The sequence below is a fragment of the Entelurus aequoreus genome, linkage group LG20 (assembly GCF_033978785.1).
Source record: "Entelurus aequoreus isolate RoL-2023_Sb linkage group LG20, RoL_Eaeq_v1.1, whole genome shotgun sequence".
Classification (NCBI taxonomy): Eukaryota; Metazoa; Chordata; class Actinopteri; order Syngnathiformes; family Syngnathidae; genus Entelurus; species Entelurus aequoreus.
In genome coordinates, this window is record NC_084750.1 from 24,139,260 (window position 1) to 24,165,531 (window position 26,272).

The window sequence follows — 26,272 nt, forward strand, 5'->3', positions numbered from 1 at the left end:
TGAAAAGCTCAAAAATCAATATGTATAAAAGTGAAAAAGGAAAATCAAAAATGTATTCAAAAATATTTACTAAAGTGTATCATAATTAAATTCTAACGGAAACAATTTTGTGAGCTTATTTTGAAATGAAAGCACTGATGTCGTCAAAACAATTTTTTTTTTGTTTAAAGGTTTATTTTTTTAAGTAAAAAACTTTGGGCCCTAATTTAGCACCATTGAAAATAGAATATAATGTAGAAACTGTTAATAAACCTTTGAAGTACATTTTCTAAACCATTTCATAGATCAGGAAAATTCATGTATGTCAGTAACGACGCTCTGCCGCCCCCTTGTGGCTGAAACATGTCATGTCATGACAACGCCCCTGCGTTACCTGGTGATGACGCAAACAGGTGGCAAAGCAAACATCAAACCAGCAGAACCTGCAAGAATGAACAGTTTGTTTGCCAGGTAAGTTTTTTTGTATAATATGAAAACATGGACGTGTATTTCCAAAGAGAAATGATAGTTTTGAATAGTCCCACTACTGGTGTGTGTTCCAAAGTGTTCAGGTGAAGCACCTGCAGCGAGCACTGAGACACGCTGAGGCGCAAATGGCCGACATGTGCCAGCTGCTGGCTTCTTACGCCAGACAGAGCGCCAAGCTCCGAGACCAGGCTGACACGCTGGTGGCTCGGCTCTTCGACTTCTCAGACTCGGAGGATGCCGAGATCCAGGTCGGCCTGAGAAGGCTCGCCCAAGACCTCGCCTTGGTGCAGGACTACAGGCATGCTCAGGTTGGGGTTTTGTAAAAAAAAAAAAAAGTTTTTTAATTCTATGATCCTGTGTGGTTAGAGTGTCCGCCCTGAGACTGGAAGGTTGTGAGTTCAAACCCCGGCCGAGTCATACCAAAGACTATAAAATGGGACCCATTACCTCCCTGCTTGGCACTCAGCATCAAGGGTTTAAATTATTGGGGGGTTAAATCACCAAAATGATTCCCGAGCACGGCCACTGCTGCTGCTCACTGCTCCCCTCACCTCCGAGGGGGTGAAACATGGGGATGGGTCAAACGCAGCGAGTAATTTCACCACACCTAGTGTGTGTGTGACTATCAGTGGTACTTTAACTTTAAATGTGGTCGACTGAAAACTTTATTTTGTGTTGCAGGTACAAAGACTGGAGACGCAAGTCGTTGCTCCTCTAAAAGCATATAGCGGCATCATCGCAAATACAAAGGTTAGTTGTGTGCGAGATAAGCTTGACCATGAATTTTTATACACCAAATTTTTGGACAAAATTTTTTATACACTGAACTTTAAAACACAGATATTTTTTTTTGCAATTGTCAGCATAATTTGATGTAAAAAAAACAGTTCACAAGATTCAAACGCAAAAAAATTCAGTTACATACACTTGTAGAGAACATTATGGCTGTCTTAAGTTTCCAATAATTTGTACAACTCTTATTTTCAATTTTTGTTTCATCTGACCACAGAACTTTCCTCCAGAAGGTCTAATCATTGTCCATGTGATGTCAGATGAAACAAAAATTTATCTTTTTGGCCACAATACCCAGCAATATGTTCGGAGGATAAAAGGTGAGGCCTTTAATCCCAGGAACACCAATGGAACTGAGTGAATGGGACAATGAAAAAGGAGGATTACCCCCAAATTCTTCCAGACAACCTAAAATCATCAGCCCGGAGGTTGGGTCTTGGGCGCAGTTGGGTGTTCCAACAGGACAATGACCCCAAACACACGTCAAAAGTGGTAAAGGAATGGCTAAATCAGGCTAGAATGAAGGTTTTAGAATGGCCTTCCCAAAGTCCTGACTTAAACGTGTGGACAATGCTGAAGAAACAAGTCCATGTCAGAAAACTAACACATTTAGCTGAACTGCACCAATTGTGTCAAGAGGAGAGGTCAAAAATTCAACCAGAAGCTTGTGGATGGCTACCAAAAGTGCTTTATTGCAGTGAAACTTGCCAAGGGACATGTAAGCAAATATTAACATTGCTGTATGTATACTTTTGACCCAGAAGATTTGCTCACATTTTCAGTAGACCCATAATAAATTCATAAAATAACCAAACTTCATGAATGTTTTTTGTGACCAACAAGTATGTGCTCCAATCACTCTATCACAAAAAAACAAGAGTTGTAGAAATGATTGGAAACTCAAGACAGCCATGACATTATGTTCTTTACAAGTGTATGTCAACTTTTGACCACAACTGTAAATTCAGTATAAATTAAAAAAAAACTTTGGTACACAAATTAACCTCACAAAAATTCGATTCACATCCGAATCACGATTCTTATTCAACCCCATTCTAAATCGATTCATCATTTTTTTTTAAATTGTTTTGAATTTTTTTTTTTTTATAAGAATACATTTTGTTAAGACGTTTTAGGTAATTTCCGTGCAACCAGAAACAGCTTTTTGAACCTTTCACCTGTTTTGAAAAGGTTTCATTATAATTGTTACACCATATAATACATTAGGAGAATCGTGTTCAATCGAGAATCTTCACCCCAGGAATCGGAATCGGATCGAATCCTTAAGTGCCCAAAGAAGGGTTGTACGGTATACCTGTATTAGTAAAGTAACGCAATACTAATGAATCATATTTGGTGCTATACCGCCTCTGAAAAGTACCGGTCCGCCACCCCCCCGCGCCCCCGTCGTCGTCACGTCGTGTCATTGCTGTTTTTACGAGCAGACGAGCATGTTCGGCAGTGCACAATCACAGAGTACTTACAAGCAGACACAGTGTGTAGACAGAAAAGGGAGAACGGACGCATTTTGGCTTAAAAACTAAAGATAACACTGAAACGCCCTCAGGAAGAGGTGCTTTAAGACATGGCTAGCTAGCTAGCGGCTAACATCCAGCCCCAGTCTGCAGTGTTGTAGCTACTTCTAAATCACTACTCCTCGCCTCCATGGTGACAAATAAAGTAAGTTTCTTACAAGTATTATTATCACCGCAGGACGAGGAATAGCTAAACATGCTTCACTACACACCGTAGCTCACCAGCGTCACAATGTAAACAAACACCATTGGTGGATCTACACCTGACATCCACTGTAATGATACCAAATACAGGAGCATATCTAGTCGATACTACTATGATTACGTAGATATTTTTTGGCCTCACAACATCTTTAGTTTTTTAAAATGTATATTGTGTTTATAAAGTCAGGAAATATGTCCCTGGACACGAGGACTTTGAGTATGACCAATGTATGATCCTGTAACTACTTGGTATCGGATTGATACCCAAATTTGTGGTATCATCCAAAACTAATGTAAAGTATCAAACAACAGAAGAACAAGTGATTATTACATTTTAACAGAAGTGTAGATAGAACATGTTAAAAGAGAAAGTAAGCAGATATTAACAGTAAATGAACAAGTAGATTAATAATTAATTTTCTACCACTTGACACAATATGTTACTGCATATGTCAGCAGCTAAATTAGGAGCCTTTGTTTGTTTACTTACTACTAAAAGACAAGTTGTCTAGTATGTTCACTATTTTATTTAAGGACAAACTTGCAATAAGAAACATATGTTTAATGTACCCTAAGATTTTTTGTTAAAATAAAGCCAATAATGCCATTTTTTGTGGTCCCCTTTATTTAGTAAAGTAGGGAAATCATTTTGGTACCGGTACCATAATATTGGTATCGGGACAACACTAGCCCAAAGATTCAGACTCCGAATACTGTACTGCCCTTTGTATCAACAGCATCGATTTATGATAACTGTATACATCCAGTCGACCTATACTTATATTTTCTGTTATTAATATGGAACGAGCAGCCATTGATTTGTGGATTGTGTGACGTAAAAGATGATGGTGTTCTTCCAGGCCAGCATGAAGATGTTCAGTGCCGATCTTCACGGTGAGCTGAAGGAGTTACAGAAACTGGAGAATATTCGCCTGAAGAACCTGACGGCTAGACAGACCAACGTATCCATCTAATTTGGCATTTGCAGGGGTTCTTAACCTTTTTGACCTCGGGGCCCAACTTTTCCACTACAGAGGGGCCCGGATCCCACTCAAATATCAACATAGAACAAGTAATCCTACTCTTGACTTTCATCATATTCAAAAATGATATCTTAACCTAATCACAAATATTATTATTTATTTAACACAAAAACCTTAGGCTTAGGTCAGGCTGATTAGAAAAACAAGTACTAACCAAATAATATTGCATAAGAAGGGAGTCATAAACAACTGACGAGAAATACAATTGCAGTAGGGAAGGGATTCACATGGCCATGTGAGAGGTATTTTGCAATGCAGTCTGCTGAAAATGCATAATAGGGCCCCTTTTAGTTATAATTTTTGCGCTTAAGAAACATCTCTATGACTTTTAGCTCAAGATTTCTTCTGTTTGTTATTGTCATTACTGCCACAAGTGGTGGAGAAGTGTATTAAAACTGTGTACCGCTGTGGCCTATAGTAAACCTCTAGTACAGGGGTGTCCAAACTACGGCCTGGGCCAGCGTCTTCAATTTGGCCCGCAAAACGTCATGAGTTCCAAAAAAGCATCATGGAGCACTTTCAAACCATCCCTAAATACTAGGCCATCTCTGACTACTATATATTTGCTGCCATCATGTGGACAATGTGAGTGAATCAGGTCAATGACTATACATTAACTTAATAGCAGAGCATTCACTTATATGACACAATCCAAACAACCTTTCCCAGTCATGGTGCAAAAAAAATAAAACAATTTTCTAACATACTGTAAAAGTCAACACACATAACACAACTTTCACATACTCATAATATCCAATTATATTAATTATATATATCCATCATATGAATATAATATCTACACATACATACATACATACCAGTGGCGTGCGGGGAGGTTAATGTCTGGTGAGGCGCTGCATTATATATTGGCAGCAGTTAACGGGTTATGTTTAAAAGCTCATACCAGCATTCTTCCCTGCTTGGCACTCAGCATCAAGGGTTGGAATTGGGGGTTAAATCACCAAAAATGATTCCCGGGCGCGGCGCCGCTGCTGCCCACTGCTCCCCTCACCTCCCAGGGTGTGAACAAGGGGATGGGTCAAATGCAGAGGACAAATTTCACCACACCTAGTGTGTGTGTGTGACAATCATTGGTACTTTAACTTAACTTTAACATTACACTTACAAACTGTAGCACACAAAAAAGCACATTTAATAAAAAAAACGTTATTATGGTCTTACCTTTACGTATAAGTGCGGGAACAGTGGTGTTCGTGTTGGAGGAGTTGTGAATGAATGAAATATGACATCCGTGCTGCAGTCTGCAAGTGTACCTAATGTTGTGTCCCTGCGGTCGTTCGCGGCTCCTCCACCGCGAGCATTGTTGTTTTTGCACTTTTTGGCTTCTTGTTAAGTGACTTTTTTTGGGTGGATTCGGTCTTGCACGTGGAGGGTTTGGGTGTGGGCTTTGGTTGGTGTGGCCGCGGCGCTCCCGTCGGGCGATGCATTCTGCGGCGGAGGTGCTTGGCACCAGGAGGCGGGGTTATGAGACGAGCCTCACACAGTGTGTCTTCGCAGCAGTTTTATGATTGCTCAGCACAAGAAATACGTTACACACATACAGTTGTTGACAAAATACACTGTACATTATATACCTCAGCTAACTAAACTATGGAAATGTATAATATAATTCATATCGCAATACAGTCTCACTGCACAGCAGGCCAGCAGTTAGCCGAGTCATTGCGCACAATCCATGTTGAGGCACAACGCAGTGACGTGCCTCAACTGGCTGCTGATCACCGCACCGTCTCTTCTCAGTATTTGAACGGCAAATGTGAAAATAAAAATAAAAATAATCTAAAACTGGTGAAGTTAAATGGAAAATAACTTTAGTATAAACACTGGATACATATAACAATTTAATTATTTTTTTTTTCTTTTTACTTTTTTTTTTCTTTCCATGATTGCAGGTGAGGCCGTGCCTCCCCTGCCTCTAGTGACTGCACGCCACTGCTGTAAACATACATACATACATTGCTTACTTGCTTATGGTAGTCCATCGTATCCGATGATGACTTCCACTTCTTCTATTGGTGAGTTTTGAGGTGACTAAAAAGTCCAATACGAGAGCCACATGGTCTATTGCAATGGGGGCATATGAAGTTAGTGTTTGTTGTGGTCTTGGCTGCAGGGCCCATCTTCCTCCTCTGGCGTTTCCCTTCCCTCGCTGCGCTTCTCTCCTCTTCAAAATGTTGAAGGCCTGCATGGCAGAGTTGCCTCCAGAGAGGGCGATCTGAGGCAGAGCTTTCCAGCTGTGTGTGCTGTATTCCACACCTCTTGAGAGTTATTTTCAGTTGGTCCTTGTATCTCCGCTTTTGGCCTCTTGCAGATCTCTGGCCATGATGAAGTTGACCATACAGCAGTTGTCGCGGAAGTCTATCAACTGACATTCTGATGGTGTGGCCGGCCCATCGCAGTTGGTACTGGAGAAAAGTGGCCTCCATGCTCTTGGTACCAGTTTTACTCAGGACTTCCGTGTGTGGCACACGATCACGCCATGTCAGCCCAAGGATCCGCTGGAGACACTTGATGTGAAAATTCTCCAGCTGTTGGATGTGGCGGCGATACAGGGTCCAAGCTTCACAGCCATATAATAGTGTGGAGACACAGATGGCTTGGTAGACTGCCACCTGGTACGTATGCTGAGGTCTTTGTTCACATACACCCTCTTACGCAGTCTACCAAAGGAGGCTGAGGCAGACCTGATTCGATTTTGAACATCATTGTCCATGCTGCAGTTTTCGGAGAGGATGCTCCCAAGATATTTGAAGTCTGGGACTATTGCTAGGGGCTTGTCATTGATGTTAAAGACAGGTGATGGTGGTCGAGTTGGCGGAGGGGAGATCCACTGGCACAGTACTTCCGTCTTTACAGTGTTCACAGTGAGACCCAGTCTACTATAGGCCTTCACAGCAGCTGTTAACGTCGCCTGCAAAGCCTCTGATGTATGTGCCACGAAGGCACAATCATCAGCATATTGTAATTCCACAATGTTCACATTTTTGACCTTGGTAGCCGCCTGCAGCCTTCTGATGTTAAATAAGCTTCCATCCAACCTGTAATCCACCAGCACACCACTGCTTCCCTCAACTTCTTTGTGCAGTAGCCAGGTGACACTCATGAGGAAGATGTTGAATAGTACAGGTGCAAGTACACAGCCCTGTCTGACACCTGTCGATACCTTGAAAGGCCTAGACTCATGTCCTCCTGTTGTCACCCGAGCCATCATCCCCTCATGGAAACTTTGCAGGATGTTTACAAACTTCCGCGGGCAACCAACCCTGAGAAGGACCGCCCAGAGCAAGTCTCTGTTGACCGTATCAAAAGCCTTTGATAGGTCCACAAACGGCATGTATAAATCTTGATGTTCTTCCCGCATACTTGCCAACCTTGAGACCTCCAATATCGGGAGGTGGGGGTAGGGGGGGGCGTGTGGTTATTTACCGCTAGAATTCACCAATTCGAGTATTTCATATATATTTCATATATATATATATATATATATATATATATATATATATATATATATATATATATATATATATATATATATATATATATATATATATATATATATATGTATGTATATATATACATGTATGAAATACTTGACTTTCAGTGAATTCTAGCTATATATATATATTTATTTTATTTACATAAAAGAAATACTTGAATTATCTATCCATTAGAGGGCAGTATTGTCCTGTTTAACTTCTCTGTTCATGACTGAGAAATAATTTCGGCCACCGTGTTCAATGGAGAAGTCTGTTCTACATATTTACAGGCAACATACACCTTCCTCTTCGAACTGTCCTGGATGAACTGAAATTCTTGTTTCCATTCGTTTTGGAACTTGCGAGCGTATTTATATTGTGGGAAAGCGGACGTGAGAATAGGCTGTCCCCACTCAGTCTCAGGTCCGCATTGAGCTGGAGGGGGCGTGGCCTCCAGCTCCGGCTGAATACCGGGAGTTTGTCGGGAGAAAATCTCTGCCGGGAGGTTGTCGGGAGAGGCGCTGAATAACGGGATTCTCCCGCTAAAAACGGGAGGGTCTGCAAGTATGTGTTCCCGACACTTCTCTTGTAGCTGGCGTGTTGTGAAGATCATATCCACAGTGCTGCGATTTTTCCTGAAGCCACATTGAGACTCAGGCAACAGGTGTTCCGTTATGCTCTGTATGAGTCTTGACAGCATCACTTTGGCAAGAACCTTGCCGGCAGCAGACAGGAGGGATATTCCTCTACTATTGCCACAGACAGACTTCTCACCCTTCCCTTTATATATGGTTACAACATTTGCATCCCGCCATTGCTGGGGGACTGCTCCGCGCTTCCATATATCAGCAATATAGTGGAAAATTGCTCTGGTACAGAGATAGCCTCCCTGTTTAAGGATCTCTGCAGGGATGCCATCCGAGCCAGGGGTCTTGTTGTTCTTAAGTGACCTAATTGCAGCCAGGACTTCAGAGAAGGTTGGTGGAAGATCCAGTTCTTCAATAGTTGGGTAGCTCATCCAGCACTGCCAGATCAGGGGTGGCAGGTTGGTTTAAAAGTGTCTGGAAGTGTTCCACCCATCTGTACACAACTTGTTTCTGGTCCTTTATGAGGGTTGAGCCATCAGCCGACTTCACAGGTGAGAGAGAGGAGTTCCTGGGGCCATGGATGGTTTTCACAGCATTATAGAAGTTGTGCATGTCGTTCTTCACTGCAAAATGTTCAATTTCTTGAGCCTTGTCAGTCCACCAGTCATTTTTCAGTTTTCGTAGAACAGACTGTACCTCCTTCCTTGATGTTATACCAGTGCTGCTTTAGCCTGACGGATGTAGGGTTGTTCAGGGCTGCGTTATGGGCCTTGTGCATGGTGTCCAGTATGGTTCTGATGGATTCTGAATTTTCGTCGAACCAGTCCTGATGCCTCCTACGGCGGTAGCCAATAGACTCGGCTGCAGCCTCATAGAGCTTTGAGCTAAGGCAGGTCCAGTTGTCATCAACACTGCCTTCAGGGCTCAGGAAGGGGTCGATTTCCTGCAATGGAGGATCGAAGGCTGTTCCGGGCCTCGTCTGCTTCAAGCCGGGCACAGTCCAACCGCTTCTTTCCAGTTTTTCGGAGACGAACAGGAGGACGTACTGATGCTCGCAACTTGGAGATAATCATGCGGTGGTCAGTCCAGCAGTCAGCACCTCGCATTGCACGGGTGACGTGCACGTCCTTGGTGTCCTTGCGTCTCACAATGACCTAATCCAGCAGATGCCATTGCTTGGATCGTGGGTGCATCCAGGAAGCCTTGTGTTTATTTTTCTGTTGGAAGATTGTGTTGGTGATTGTCAGGTCATGCTCAGCACAGAGACTGAGTAGACTCATGCCATTGCTGTTGACCTTCCCGATACCGTGCTTCCCAATCACTCCTTTCCATATGAGGTGGTTTTTCCCCACCCTGGCATTAAAATCACCAAGCAGGAGGATTTTGTCACTGCTAGGGATGCGCTGTAGGGCCTCATCTAGTTCCTGGTAGAAACGGTCCTTTGCCTCATTCTCGGATGGTAAAGTTGGCGCATAGGCACTGAGAAGAGTTGCGTAGCGGTGTTTTGCAAGGGGAATACGGACAGACATGAGTCTTTCACTTATGCCGGTAGGTGTTTCAGTGAAACTGGGTAGCAGGCTGTTTTTTATTGCCAAACCAACACCATGGTGATGCGGACCTTCTGTAGGGTAACCCTTCCAGAAAAAGGTATAACCCTGGCCTTCTTCCTTTAGGGATCCCTCATCCAGAAGTCTGGTCTCACTCAAGGCGGCGATGTCAATACCATAACGTCTGAGCTCAGCAGCAACAAGCGCAGTTCTTCTTTGCGGCCTGTCAGGGTTGTTGTCCAGGAGGGTTCTAATGTTCCATGCAGCCAATTTCAGGGGAACTTGTTTATTTTTTGTTTTTCGACCACGGTAGTGGAATGTCCCGGTAGGTGCGGTATCCTACACGGGGTGTGAAGAGTGGGCAATGTTTAGGCCACCTTTGCTAGGCCTTCCCCCAACTTCGGGGTGAGCAGTGTGGCTCCTAAATAGGGCTGCTCAGTCATATAGGGGTCTGCTGAAATCAGCTGCCACTCAATTCCCAGCTGATAGCGACCATTATAGCCCTGTATCGCTGACGTGCAGGGATCTAACTAGAAGCTCCCAGTTCATTCTAACCTGCCCCCGTTATCAGACATCCTGACGCCGTCAGACTTTGTGCTTCAGAATCCAATTGCTGTTCTGGATCCACCAAGGTCAGAAGCAGAGACCTGTGCGGTGATACGTTTTAAGTGCCTCTGGGGGTGCACAGTTCCCAGCCGCACTATCTTCGCCACAAAGAGATGGAGCCTAGTGGCAAGGGGGAAACCCAGGACAACCAGCACCTCTTCATAGCTGCAGGAGGCCGCCGGAACCCTCAGTCTGTCGTGGCCCGGCCAAGTGTGCCTCCATCACGGTCGTGATAATGACTCTAGCTAAAGCCAACACTTGTGGAAAAACAGTTAAAAAAGATCAAGAGGGAGGAACTTGAAATGGCCTCCACCTGCAAAACCAGTCCTGTTTTGGGTGCCATCTCGTTGTTGCCCCTCTAGTGCACCTGTTGTTAATTCCATCAACACCAATGCAGCTGAAACTGATTAACAACCCCCTCTGCCATGTACCTGACCAAAACCTTATCAGAAAAGTGCAATTGAATTCATGCCATACCCTGATAAAAAACTGTTCCTTTAATTTTTTTGAGCAGTGTATATACGGTATATACACTACCGTTCAAAAGTTTGGGGTCACATTGAAATGTCCTTATTTTTGAAGGAAAAGCACTGTACTTTTCAATGAAGATAACTTTAAACTAGTCTTAACTTTAAAAAAAAATACACTCTATACATTGCTAATGTGGTAAATGACTATTCTAGCTGCAAATGTCTGGTTTTTGGTGCAATATCTACATAGGTGTATAGAGGCCCATTTCCAGCAACTATCACTCCAGTGTTCTAATGGTACAATGTGTTTGCTCATTGGCTCAGAAGGCTAATTGATGATTAGAAAACCCTTGTGCAATCATGTTCACACATCTGAAAACAGTTTAGCTCGTTACAGAAGCTACAAAACTGACCTTCCTTTGAGCAGATTGAGTTTCTGGAGCATCACATTTGTGGGGTCAATTAAAAGCTCAAAATGGCCAGAAAAAGAGAACTTTCATCTGAAACTCGACAGTCTATTCTTGTTCTTACAAATGAAGGCTATTCCACAAAATAGTTTGGGTGACCCCAAACTTTTGAACGGTAGTGTATATATATACACATATATACACACACATTATATATACACATATACACACTTATATATATAAATATATACACACATACATATATATAGATATATACACACACAAACACACACACACACACACACACACACACACACACACAATAGTTACTTCAAATGCAGTCGGCTTTCGGCCCCCGGCCAAGTTATTTAGCCCAATGCGGCCCCCAAGTCGAAAAGTTTAAACACCCCTGCTTGAGTGTTAAGAAACACTGTACTATATAACATGAATATTGAAGAAATATTTAACAATTTCTCGGTTAGTAATTATGACCTGAACTGTAGGTTATGATGTTTTCCTTTCATTTTCCTTGACAAAGTATTACAGTTCCAGGTATGGTGATTACTGGTGTCCCCCAAGTGATGATAAATGCAGGTTTCTTGTGCAGCGTGAGTGACATGCACGTACTTTGTGTGCTTCATGGACGAACAGGCAGAAGTAAATTCGAGGAAAGCCTCCAGCAATGCGCAGCACAGCATGATGAAGATGGAGGAAAGCATCACTGCCTTCCACCACCAGAAACGAAAGGATTTTAAAGTCAGTCTCAACATGCACGTGTGTTTCTTTCTCACTACGTAATGATTCAAAAGCTTAGCTACCCTACAAATGCATTAAAATAAAATACAGGCTGTTTTTCATCACAAAGCTAATTTTGACCTTCATTTTGGATTTTGAATTACAATGTATTTTAGGGCAGATAAATGAGCGCCATAAAGATCCAAATGTCCAAAAGTCTGTAGATTGCTTTAAGAGCGCTGGGGCCCAAACTGCGGCCCGCAGGCCAAATGCGGCCCGAGTCCAACAGTGTTTTCATTTAATATACAAATAGTCATCTGTCGCCATTTGGTAGACAGTGCAAGTAACTGAAGTCAGTGGCCATTAACTGTACAATAATGTGACTACGTGCACAGCATTCACTTGTATGACCCAATCCAAACAACCTTCCTTAGTTAGTCATGGTGCAGGAAAAAACTTTCAACCAGCATAAAAATTCAACAAACATGGTCCTGCTTATTGAACTTTGTGGATATTATAAATAAAACATCCAATTAGTATAAAAAATAAAAACTATACCCATTTAAATCTATTAGAAGGGATGACAGGAAAATTACAATACACTTTGTCCACGCTTATCCATGTTTGGTGCAATTTAGCTGCTTGATATTTCTAAATGATTGCAAAACTTTAAGGAGGTCGTCATGGAGGTAAACAAGGTAGGGATGAAATTTTCACATACTCTTAATAACCAATTATATTAATAATATATTCCTTATATTATAATATATATACAAACCCCGTTTCCATATGAGTTGGGAAATTGTGTTAGATGTAAATATAAACGGAATACAATGATTTGCAAATCATTTTCAACCCATATTCAGTTGAATATGCTAAAAAGACAACATATTTGATGTACAAACTGATAAACTTTTTTTTTTTTGCAAATAATGATTAACTTTAGAATTTGATGCCTGCAACACGTGACAAAGAAGTTGGGAAAGGTGGCAATAAATACTGATAAAGTTGAGGAATGCTCATCAAACACTTATTTGGAACATCCCACAGGTGAACAGACAAATTGGGAACAGGTGGGTGCCATGATTGGGTATATAAGTAGATTCCATTAAATGCTCAGTCATTCACAAACAAGGATGGGGCGAGGGTCACCACTTTGTCAACAAATGCGTTAGCAAATTGTTGAACAGTTTAAGAAAAACCTTTCTCAACCAGCTATTGCAAGGAATTTAGGGATTTAACCATCTACGGTCCATAATATCATTAAAGGGTTCAGAGAATCTGGAGAAATCACTGCACGTAAGCAGCTAAGCCCGTGACCTTCGATCCCTCAGGCTGTACTGCATCAACAAGCGACAGTGTGTAAAGGATATCACCACATGGGCTCAGGAACACTTCAGAAACCCACTTTCAGTAACTACAGTTTGTCGCTACATCTGTAAGTGCAAGTTAAAACTCTCCTATGCAAGGCGAAAACCGTTTATCAACAACACCCAGAAACGCCGTCGGCTTCGCTGGGCCTGAGCTCATCTAAGATGGACTGATACAAAGTGGAAAAGTGTTCTGTGGTCTGACGAGTCCACATTTCAAATTATTTTTGGAAACTGTGGACGTCGTGTCCTCCGGACCAAAGAGGAAAATAACCATCCGGATTGTTATAGGCGCAAAGTTGAAAAGCCAGCATGTGTGATGGTATGGGGGTGTATTAGTGCCCAAGACATGGGTAACTTACACATCTGTGAAGGCGCCATTAATGCTGAAAGGTACATACAGGTTTTGGAGCAACATATGTTGCCATCCAAGCAACGTTATCATGGACGCCCCTGCTTATTTCAGCAAGACAATGCCAAGCCACATGTTACATCAACGTGGCTTCATAGTAAAAGAGTGCGGGTACTAGACTGGCCTACCTGTAGTCCAGACCTGTCTCCCATTGAAAATGTGTGGCACATTATAAAGACTAAAACACCACAACGGAGACCCCCGGACTGTTGAACAACTTAAGCTGTACATCAAGCAAGAATGGGAAATAATTCCACCTGAGAAGCTTCAAAAATGTGTCTCCTCAGTTCCCAAACGTCTACTGAGTGTTGTTAAAAGGAAAGGCCATGTAACACAGTGGTGAACATGCCCTTTCCCAACTACTTTGGCACGTGTTGCAGCCATGAAATTCTAAGTTAATTATTATTTGCAAAAAAAAAAAAAAGTTTATGAGTTTGAACATCAAATATGTTGTCTTTGTAGTGCATTCAACTGAATATGGGTTGAAAAAGATTTGCAAATCATTGTATTCCGTTTATATTTACATCTAACACAATTTCCCAACTCATGGAAACGGGGTTTGTACATAAGCACATATATATATATATATACACACACACACACACACACACACACACAAACACACACACACACACACACACACACACACACACTTTGCATGCAGTCGTCTTTTGGCCCCCCGCCAAAATGATTTAAGCCCAATGTGGCCCCCCATCCAGACAAAAAGTTTGGACACCCCTGCTTTAGAGCAGTGGTTCTCAAACCTTTTTCACCAAGTTCTACCTCAGAAAACCCTTGGCTCTCCAAGTACCACCATAATGACCAACATTAAACTACAGCAGCGTAGTATGCTTAAGTACTCATTAAAAACAAGGCAGAGGTTTATTTAACAAGTAAATTTAATATTTTTGGCCACAGTAACATTACAAAGTTTGAACAGTAACACTATGTGTGAATATTTCATTAAGTCAAAGTCAAAAGTCAAAGTCAGCTTTATTGTCAAACAACTGTTTGTACAGGACATACAGGTGGACGAAATTACGTTCCTCTCACATCCACGGTGTCTATAAATATAAAGTGTAAAAGAAGAATAAAAAAAGACAACAATTTAAACAGTCGCATGAGGGGGGGGGAAAATATACAGGGGAAGAAGATATTACCAGAATATCTATAATATCTATCTATTGTATATACAGTATTGCAACGTAAGTATTCAAGTATTTAGATGGGAGTGCAAAGTGCAATGTAAACAGTGTAAACAGTTAAAACAGTAAGCAGCATTTTGAGTCCGGAGTAAAGTGGCTAAGTGATAGATGGTGTGTGTGTGTGTGTATTAAGTGATTTTTCGGCGTACCACTGGATGGAGCCCACATACCACTGTGCCACAGTTTCAAGATCATTGCTTTAAATTGAATTCACGTTTGTTTTGTCTTCACACAGACGATTTTCATGGACTTCATCACAGTGGAGATGATTTTTCATGCTAAAGCACTGGAGGTGTATTCACACGCGTTCCAACACCTGCTGGCCACGAAGACTGGAATGCACAACCAGGAGGTATTTATCCATGAGGATCAATAAATGCAACACTAAACTCTTGCAAAAGTAAATATTTCTCAAATACTTTTATTTGTGAAAGGAGGCACAAAATACGCTTTGATAAATAAATCAAAGTTAATGCTTCTTAATTGTTTTGTCACGCCCCAACCCCCCTCCTCAAACGCCTCTTTTTGGGAACTTTTCCATTCACAAACTACTAGATCGAGCTAAATATATCAAAAAATCTCTGTGGACGTCAAAGCTGAGGAGAGGACACCGCATCCTGTTCAGCAACGTCTCTTTTAAGAGCACACACACACACACGGCCCCTCCTACCCCTCCCCTTACTCTGCTCCATTCTGTCCTCTCGTCAGCTGCTCATTTGCTCATGACATTGAAAGTGGATTTGACAATTTTAAAAATGTTTATTATCGTAGCAATTTGGTTGTTAAAGTCAAGGATGTTTGTGATTTCTGATCGTTTGTGAGGGCACCAAAGGGACTTCTGTGTGTGTGTGTGCGTGCGTGTTAACAGAGCAGCGCACACAGGACAGTTCAGCTTGTTGTTTTAGCTTGTTAATAAACACATAGCTGATCCATCACCTCTTTGTTATTTTTGGTTGATATACAGTACTTTATAGCACAGAGGTGTCCAAACTACGGCCTGTCGGTGTCTTCAACCTGGCACGTGAGATGCGTGAGTTCAATATGTACTTTGGCTGCTGTATTCATAGCATATAAAATTGCCTATGTCCACATAGCTGCCAATTTGTCGACATCTAGTGGCCAACAAAAGTACCTCAGCCTTTAATCGTACGTTTGAGGAGTTAGAGCACAGTATTCACTTGCATTACCAAATCCAAACAACCTTCCCCAGTCATAGTGCAGGAATAATGCCTATGTCCTGATAGTTGCCAATATGTTGACATCTAGTGGCCAACAAAAGTACCTCAGCCTTTAATCGTACTTTTGAGCAGTTAGAGTACAGTATTCAATTGCATTACCAAATCCAAACAACCTTCCCTAGTCATGGTGCAGGGAAAAAATATATCAACCAGCACAAACATTTTACACATAACACAACCTGCTCATTGAACTTTGTGGATATTATAAAATAAAACATCCAATTACCATAAAAAAATAAAAAATACACCTACTTAAATCCATTACAAGGGATGATGGGAAAAATGCAAACACGCCACATGTACGCATGTTTGGCACATTTTGGCTGCTTGATACTTCTGATTAAAAAAAACTTTAAGGAGGTCGTCACCGAAGTAAACACTTTTTGAACTTTCACATACTCTTAATAACAAAGTATGATAATTATATATTATATGCATTATGACAATATGTACTCTTATAAATGTTTAGGCTTTTTATTTCTATTAGGGCTGTCAAGTGATTATTATTTTTAATCTGATTAATCACACTAATTCTGTGATTAATCCTGATTATTAAAGGTTATTATTTGCTTGCATGAATAATATTTTTTTACACAAAAATACCCTAATATTTGGATACAAATGCAATTTTGTGGTCAGAATGTCAAACGGGAACGTTTTTTAAGTGTTTTACTGGACTGCAAGTCAATGATTTGCTTAAAAGCCTACTGAAACCCACTACTACCGACCACGCAGTCTGATAGTTTATATATCAATGATGAAATCTTAACATTATAACACATGCCAATACGGCCGGGTTAACTTATAAAGTGACATTTTAAATTTGCCGCTAAACTTCCGGTTCGAAACGCCTCTGAGGATGACGTATGCGTGTGACGTAGCCCGGCGAAAACGGGTATGCCTTCCACATTGAAGCCGATACGAAAAAGCTTTGTTTTCATTTCATAATTCCACAGTATTCTGGACATCTGTGTTCGTGAATCTGTTTCAATCATGTTCATTGCATTATAGAGAAGGAAGCCGAGCAAGCAAAGAAGAAAGTTGTCGGTGCGAAATGGACGTATTTTTCGAACGTAGTCAGCCACAACAGTACACAGCCGGCGCTTCTTTGTTTACATTCCCGAAAGATGCAGTCAAGATGGAAGAACTCGGATAACAGAGACTCTAACCAGGAGGACTTTTGATTTGGATACACAGACGCCTGTAGAGAACTGGGACAACACAGACTCTTACCAGGATTACTTTGATTTGGATGACAAAGACGCAGACGTGCTACTGTGAGTATGCAGCTTTGGCTTTTTTTTGCGTATGTACGTAACTTTTTTAAAATATATAAGCTTTATGAACCTTGGGTTAGGTGAACGGTCTTTTGGGCTGAGTGATTGTGTGTGTTGATCATGTGTTTGAATTGTATTGGCGTGTTCTATGGAGCTAGGAGCTAGCAGAGGAGCTAGGAGCTAGCATAACACGTACCGTACTGTACGTGCGCGTCACGTACGTAACTTTTTAAAAATATATAAGCTTTATGAACCTTGGGTTAGGTAAACGGTCTTTTGGGCTGAGTGATTGTGTGTGTTGATCAGGTGTTTGAATTGTATTGGCGTGTTCTATGGAGCTAGGAGCTAGCAGAGGAGCTAGGAGCTAGCATAACAAACACGCAGGTGTTTTTATGCAGGATTAATTTGTGGCATATTAAATATAAGCCTGGTTGTGTTGTGGCTAATAGAGTATATATATGTCTTGTGTTTATTTACTGTTGTAGTCATTCCCAGCTGAATATCAGGTCACCCCCGGCTCTCACAGCATCTTCCCTATCTGAATAGCTTCAACTCCCCACTAGTCCTTCACTTGCACTTTACTCATCCACAAATCTTTCATCCTCGCTCAAATTAATGGGGAAATTGTCGCTTTCTCAGTCCGAATCTCTCTCACTTCATGCGGCCATCATTGTAAACAATAGGGAACTTTGCGTATATGTTCAACTGACTACGTCACGCTACTTCCGGTAGGTGCAAGCCTTTTTTTTATCAGATACCAAAAGTTGCAATCTTTATCGTCGTTGTTCTATACTAAATCCTTTCAGCAAAAATATGGCAATATCGCGAAATGATCAAGTATGACACATAGAATAGATCTGCTATCCCCGTTTAAATAAAAAAAATTCATTTCAGTAGGCCTTTAAAACCTGGTGACAGTTCAGTTCAGTTAAGTTCAGTTTCAGTTTATTTGGAACATGCATACGATACAATATGATGCATCACACAATTCCAGTTGTTTCATTACATCACGTCCGAAAAAGAGTAGGAAGAAGCAGAGCTGATTTAATCCCACCCCTTTTCATACCATAGCAATTTTATCCAATTTCCTTGTTCTCTGTAACAGAACAGTGAACAAATAAATTATAAATAAATAAATAATATACCATAGTAAGCATACAAATATTAAATACATAAATAATCTTTGTCTCAATTTTTTTTAAAAAGGAAAAAAAAGGGTTCAAGATGTTCATCATAATTCTTGTTCTGTGTACTTTGTGAACACTTGTAGTTTGAACAGTCTCTTAAACTGAATCATATTGGTGCTTTGTTTGATTTCTTTGGTTAATCCGTTCCATAATTTAATTCCACATACATATATACTAAAGGTTTTAAGTGTTGTACGAGCATACAAATGTTTTTAATTAGATTTTCCTCTAAGGTTATATTTCTCCAGTAAGTACAGTAAGAATTAAATGCACTTTTTTGTATTTTGTTTGTCTTAAATAGAAACATTCCCTGCTTAACATAATAAAAAACATATTTCTTTACCAGGGGTATTTCCTGCGTAACTTAAAAGAGAATACATTCCGTGTGCAGCTTTATGATAGAGCAGGTCTCCAACTTTTATCACTATGAAAACTGCTGTGACTAAAAGAGGGCTGAGATATTTGTTTGACTAATACAGGGGTCGGCAACCCAAAATGTTGAAAGAGCCATATCGGAGCAAAAATACAAAAACAAATCTGTCTGGAGCCGCAAAAAATTAAAAACCATATTACATACCGATAGTGTGTCATGAGATATAAATTGAATTAAGAGGACTTAAAGGAAACTAAATGAGCTCAAATATACCTACAAATGAGGCATAATGATGCAATATGTACATATATGTAGCCTAAATAGCATGTTAGCATCGATTAGCTGACAGTCATGCAGTGACCAAATATGTCTGATTAGTACTCCACACAAGTCAATAACATCAACAAACTCACCTTTGTGTATTCATGCACAACGTTAAAAGTTTGGAGCACAAAATGAGACAGAAAAAGAAGTGGCATAAAACACGTCCTAGAAAGTCGGAGAAAGTTATACATGTAAACAAACTAGGGTGAGTTCAAGGACCGCCAAAATTAGTAGGACAAAACGCTGCTCGCCAAATACTCGAATCAGTGAAGCATGTTTAATATAAACAGTGTGCTTTATAACAATTAGGGATGTTTGTGTCATGTTTGTCCTCCTACAGAAACCATATTAACACAAAAAATATATGTTTTTCCCCTCATCTTTTTCCATTTTTCATACATTTTTGAAAAAGCTCCAGAGAGCCACTAGGGCGGCGCTAAAGAGCCGCATGCGGCTCTAGAGCCGCGGGTTGCCGACCCCCGGACTAATACGACTGGCAACATTTCGATTGTGCTTCATTTATGAAGGAGATCTCCTCTCAGTGACATTATTGTCTTTATGCTATGTTGCGTAATTTATCATTACATAAAAGCATCTCACAGTCATAGCTCATTAGAGTGGAATAAATGACACCCCACTAACAGTTTAAAGCCACATACCTCTACTCTCCTAGCCAAGGGTGCAAAGTTGACGCGTGATATCCTCATTGAATGACGTGACTTCGGACCAACTGCACTCAGTGACGAAACAAACACACTCACATAAATATGGCACTTATTGCAACCAAAGTATTTGGACTTTTATACACTTACTTTAGCTGTCTGCTGCACTGGCGAGATATGTCTGCTCCCTGCGTGATGGCGACTGTGGCGAAACTGCCGAGTCAAAACTGGCGTGTGACGTCACGATTGCCTTTTTTTCCTATTACAGGCCGCACCAAGCAGGGAATATGAAAAGAAAATAATCAGCTCTTTTGGCCACTTACTTAATAAAACTGCTGGACTTTGACAGCTCAACACCGAACGCGTACTTTTGTTTTTAAGTCCGTGTTTCATGGGGCGTTTGGCAACCCTATTTAAGTATTGTTCCAGTCACGTTCATGTTTCTCTTTAAGATGCTATTTTCAACTTGATTAGAAAGATGATTAGAAAGTTTATTTTGAAGCGAAAGTGTGCGCAGAGCACATCGCTGTAACTTATCGCTGGTGTGTGACGTCATCACTGCCTGTGCAATGCGCGCATCAAGTGCCCCTGGCTGCAGCCAGGGGCACTTGATGCGCGCTGCCTTCACACACCTGTTAAAACATACCCTTTGATTAACCACCATTCATTTATGGTAAAGCGATATATTTTGTTTATTAATCACACGCGTTAACATTGTGAGCAACATCAGACTGTGGCTACACCAGCAGCACACCTGTCCCAAACCTGACTCAATAACAACTTACATCTCCATCCATCCATCCATTTTATACCGCTTGTCCCTTTCGGGGTGGCTGGAGCCTATCTCAGCTGCATTCTGGCGGAAGGCGGTGTACACCCTGGACAAGTCCCCACCTCATCGCAGGGCCAACACAGATAGACATACAACATTCTCTTATTATTATAATCAAATGACAGTAGTCATTTCCATTTCTAATATAAGTGTTTAGGCCCACTTACAATGACAATAACAACAAATATTGTTTTTCATGAACTGTGTACTTGTATTGTTTGTCTGGGTGGAGGTCCTGCTTTGGAAATAATGTGTACCCCTTTCAGACATTGCATTTAGTTCCCATTAAAACATTCACATGTTGCACAATGAGATGTAAGCAGGGGATCATGTGTACATTCCTGCAACTTCCTGTTTGTAAAAAATATATTTTTATGAGTATTTATTTAATATACTAATAGCATTTCATGATTAATATTTATAAATTAAGATTCCTAATAAATGACACTAGAATAAGCACGCATTTGATTGGTAAATCATAGTGTAAGGACCTGGAATGACACTTTATGTGTGGTGTTGGAGTTGTCCGACTTTTTGTGTGGCTGTAAACGCATCACTGGCTAAGTGCCATATGTGCATGTGTTGGCGCAAGTGAGAAAGAGCGAGCGGCTGCTGTTGATATAACAAAGTTGCTTTTGGTCTGGTTTGTACTGCAGAAAATGACCACTTTTGCTAGATATCATTTTTTTTACTAATGTTTTGGTGATGTGTTTATGGCCGACAATATAGAGTTTTGCTCAGTAAAGTGATGGATGGAATTCATGTCCTCAAAGCGTCTCGACAGACGTTACAATATTTGAACAATGATGACGAAAACTGTTTTCTCTGTCGTGTCCGTGTCGTGTTGAAAATTGTTATGCGCTTATTTTTTTATTTGATTTTGTGCGTGGCATAGATTTGCCGTGCGCAGAGGACGCTTGAGCAGTGCGCAATTGCACAGGCGCGCACCTTAGAGGGAACGTTGCTGTCAATTCTCTTATATACTCTTTCATCCTAGACTTCTAGAGTGTTTGACTATCACATCACTCTAAATGTATAGACTATAAAGTTCACAAACATAAAGAGGGATCATAGTGGGCAGGCCAATCTTTCCTTATCTCTAAACTAAAACTGGGGAAATGTGTAGAGTGTTCTGAGCTTCAGACATGATTTTGTGTCAGAATTCTTTGAGGAAAAAATGCCTGGTTAGGCTTTGTGTATGTAAAAATAAAGTTAAAGTACTTATTTGGTTTACAGCTATGTTGTTATTATGCTGTTTGTTACTTATGTATGTTATGTTGCAGCTATTTAAAATAGTTTTGTCAATTTGTTCTGGCCAGAAACAAATTGGCCTTTGTAACATATCTTTGTCTTTGTGTGTTGTATGTAGACCACATTGCTTAGCACAGTTCAGTGATGCAAATGCATGTCAAGTTGATCAACACATTGTATTATTCTCCAGTGCAATAACAGTACTGAAATGAAGGCTAAAGGGCATTAATGGGAGCTTAAAAAAAAAAAGGGGAAAAAAAGAAGTAACTAAATAGTTACTTTTCAAAGTAACGCATTACTTTTTGGTGTAAGTAACTGAGTTAGTAACTGAGTTACTTTTTAAATGAAGTAACTAGTAACTATAACTAGTTACTGGTTTTCAGTAACTAACCCAACACTGTATGTATATATGTGTGTGTGTGTATATATATATATATACACACACACATATATGTATATATATATACATACATACATGTATGCACATATGCAAATATACATATACATATATGTATATACATATACATACATATATATGTACATACACATATATACATATGCAAATATATATACATTAAGATTAAAGATTAAAGTACCAATGATTGTCACACCCACACTAGATGTGGTGAAATTTATCCTCTGCATTTGACCCATCCCCTTATATGTATATACATGTACATATACATACATATATATGTACATACACATACATATATATACATATAAACACACATATGCAAATATTTATACATATACAGTATGTATATGTCTATACATACATATATATGTACATATACATATATACATATATATACACATATTGTATATATACATACATACATACATATACACACATATGTGTATATATACACACACATATATATATACGTACATACATATATACACACACACACATACACACATACAGTGGGGCAAAAAAGTATTTAGTCAGCCACCGATTGTGCAAGTTCTCCCACTTAAAATGATGACAGAGGTCTGTAATTTTCATCATAGGTACACTTCAACTGTGAGAGACAGAATGTGAAAAAAAAATCCAGGAATTCACATTGTAGGAATTTTAAAGAATTTATTTGTAAATTATGGTGGAAAATAAGTATTTGGTCACTTCAAACAAGGAAGATTTCTGGCTCTCACAGACCTGTAACTTCTTCTTTAAGAAGCTCTTCTGTCCTCCATTCATTACCTGTATTAATGGCACCAGTTTGAACTCGTTATCTGTATAAAAGACACCTGTCCACAGCCTCAAACAGTCAAGACTCCAAACTCCACTATGGCCAAGACCAAAGAGCTGTCGAAGGACACCAGGAAAAGAATTGTAGACCTGCACCAGACTGGGAAGAGTGAATCTACAATAGGCAAGCAGCTTGGTGTGAAAAAATCAACTGTGGGAGCAATAATCAGAAAATGGAAGACATACAAGACCACTGATAATCTCCCTCGATCTGGGGCTCCACGCAAGATCTCATCCCGTGGGGTCAAAATGATCATGAGAACGGTGAGCAAAAATCCCAGAACCACACGGGGGGACCTGGTGAGAGAGCTGGGACCAAAGTAACAAAGGTTACTATCAGTAACACACTACGCCGACAGGGAATCAAATCCTGCAGTGCCAGACGTGTCCCCCTGCTTAAGCCAGTGCATGTCAAGGCCCGTCTGAAGTTTGCCAGCGAGCACATGGATGATACAGCAGAGGATTGGGAGAATGTCATGTGGTCAGATGAAACCAAAATAGACCTTTTTGGTATAAACTCAACTCGTCGTGTTTGGAGGAAGAAGAATACTGAGTTGCATCCCATGAACACCATTCCTACTGTGAAGCATGAGGGTGGAAACATCATGCTTTGGGGCTGTTTTTCTGCTAAGGGGACAGGACGACTGATCTGTGAAGGAAAGAATGAATGGGGCCATGTATCGTGAGATTTTGAGCCAAAACCTTCTTCCATCAGTGAGAACTTTGAAGATGAAACGTGGCTGGGTCTTCCAGCATGACAATGATCCCAAACACACCGCCCGGGCAACGAAGGAGTGGCTCCGTAAGAAGCATTTGAAAGTCCTAGAGTGGCCTAGCCAGTCTCCAGACCTCAACTCCATAGAAAATCTGTGGAGGGAGTTGAAAGTCCGTGTTGCTCGGCGACAGCCCCAAAACATCACTGCTCTGGAGAAGATCTGCATGGAGGAATGGGCCAAAATACCAGCTACTGTGTGTGCAAACCTGGTAAAGACCTATAGTAATCGTTTGACCTCTGTTATTGCCAACAAAGGTTATATTACAAAGTATTGAGTTGAATTTTTGTTATTGACCAAATACTTATTTTCCACCATAATTTACAAATAAATTCTTTAAAATTCCTACAATGTGAATTCCTGGATTTTTTTTTCACATTCTGTCTCTCACAGTTGAAGTGTACCTATGATGAAAATTACAGACCTCTGTCATCATTTTAAGTGGGAGAACTTGCACAATCGGTGGCTGACTAAATACTTTTTTGCCCCACTGTATATATACATATATATATATACATATACATACATATATATATATATATATATATATATATATATATATATATATATATATATATATATATATATATATATATATATATATATATATATATATATATATATATATATATATATATATACATATACATATATATATATATATATATATATATATATATATATATATATATATATATATATATATATATATATATATATATATATATATATGTTTCGTGCACATTGGTCAACCTCACTCCCTGACAACTTTAAGAGCAGTGCCGGCTATCGGGTTGATAGCTGGGGCTTTTAGCTCGGTCGCTAGCACGCTCGTCTCTCAGGCCGAATGACCCAAGTTCGAACAGAAGCAGGGACTGAACCATGTACATTACACTTATCTGAAAAGGAGGAAGACGTGAAGCTTGATCCATGTCTTTTGCACTATCACTTGTACATGTTGACATTAAGTTCACTTCCTGTGTGAAAAAAAGGAAGGTGTTGGAAATGGCTAACTTCTCAAACAATCTGTCCTTTAAGGATCCTCTGCGCCAAGAAAGGAACGTAAACGAAGCTCGAGAGACCTTCCGCCCGGTTGAGGAGGAAAAGAGAAGATCTGGCAAAGCAAAGCAGCCCGGGTCTCATCATCTCGGCTAGGGCGCCCAAATATGGGCGTCTGAAGGTCCACACCCGATGATGAGGATGATGATGTCCAAGCTGCAAATGGTGTTTTCCTTTAGACATGTTTAATAATCCATCACATCTTTCACATTTCAATATTTTAACTTGCAAGGATGACACGTTTTGTTTCAAGTCTGAAAAGTACTTTGGTCATTTCTGCACAGTCCTTGAAGTAAACACGCAAACGTTTTTAAATTCACATCAATTATACTTACAATTAGAAGTGTCCCGATCCGATATTGATTTAGGTCAGTGATTCTCACGCTGTGTTGCGTGTACCACTAGTGGTACAGCAAATGATCTCTTGATTAAAGTACAGTGTTTTATTTTCATATATTCAAACACAGTGTTACTGTTCTAACTGTGTGTAATGTTACAGTGGCCAAAGATAATAAATATACCCGTTAAATAAAACATCTGCCTTGTTTTTAACGAGTACTTAGGCCTACTACGCTACTGTATTATAATGTTGGTCATAAAGGTGGTACTTGGAGAGCCAAGGCTTTTTCTGAGGTGGTACTTGGTGTAAAAAAGGTTTGAGCACCACTCGTTTAGGATATCATCAAAAAAAAAAGGTTGGCATTTTTTTCCCTATTTTCGTCAAGTCATCTACAAAAGGTGGCAATCTGGCTGGGCAGGGTGTTTACATATTCATTTGAAATATCTGGCGGCGGGATCAGTACCTGATTGTTGTTATCTTGTGGACAACGAGAGTGACTCAGGCCACTGACCATGGAGTGTACTTTCTAGTGCATATATGCACAGCAATCCAAACAACCTTCCCTAGTCATGACCCAGGAAGAAAAAAAAAATCAACCAGCACAAAAGGTCACACATAACACAACCAGCTCGCTGAACCTTGTGGATATTATAAAAAACAGCCAACCTTTGACATTAACCTGCAGATGGAAATTTGCCTTACGGTACAATCTGGCACATTTACATTTTATATGTTCATTCATGTGCTTTGTCCCATTATTATCATTTAACGTTTCTGTGCGGTAGCAAATGTGCCACGGACTGGTACCAGTCCCCGGAGCGGTGTT

General features: G+C 40.3%; 1 protein-coding gene across 1 annotated transcript; it reads left to right on the forward strand.

The window, feature by feature from the left end:
• The first annotated feature begins 352 nt into the window (after window positions 1–352).
• LOC133636412 (CBY1-interacting BAR domain-containing protein 2-like) lies at window positions 353–25,623 on the forward strand. Its single transcript, XM_062030404.1, has 11 exons — window positions 353–450; window positions 545–776; window positions 1,150–1,218; window positions 3,860–3,961; window positions 9,800–9,920; window positions 10,245–10,305; window positions 10,362–10,489; window positions 11,751–11,764; window positions 11,808–11,912; window positions 15,114–15,230; window positions 25,086–25,623. Exons 1-11 carry the CDS (start codon window positions 353–355, stop codon window positions 25,200–25,202), a joined length of 1,164 nt encoding a protein of 387 aa, XP_061886388.1. The 3' UTR covers window positions 25,203–25,623.
• The last annotated feature ends 649 nt before the right edge of the window (window positions 25,624–26,272 follow it).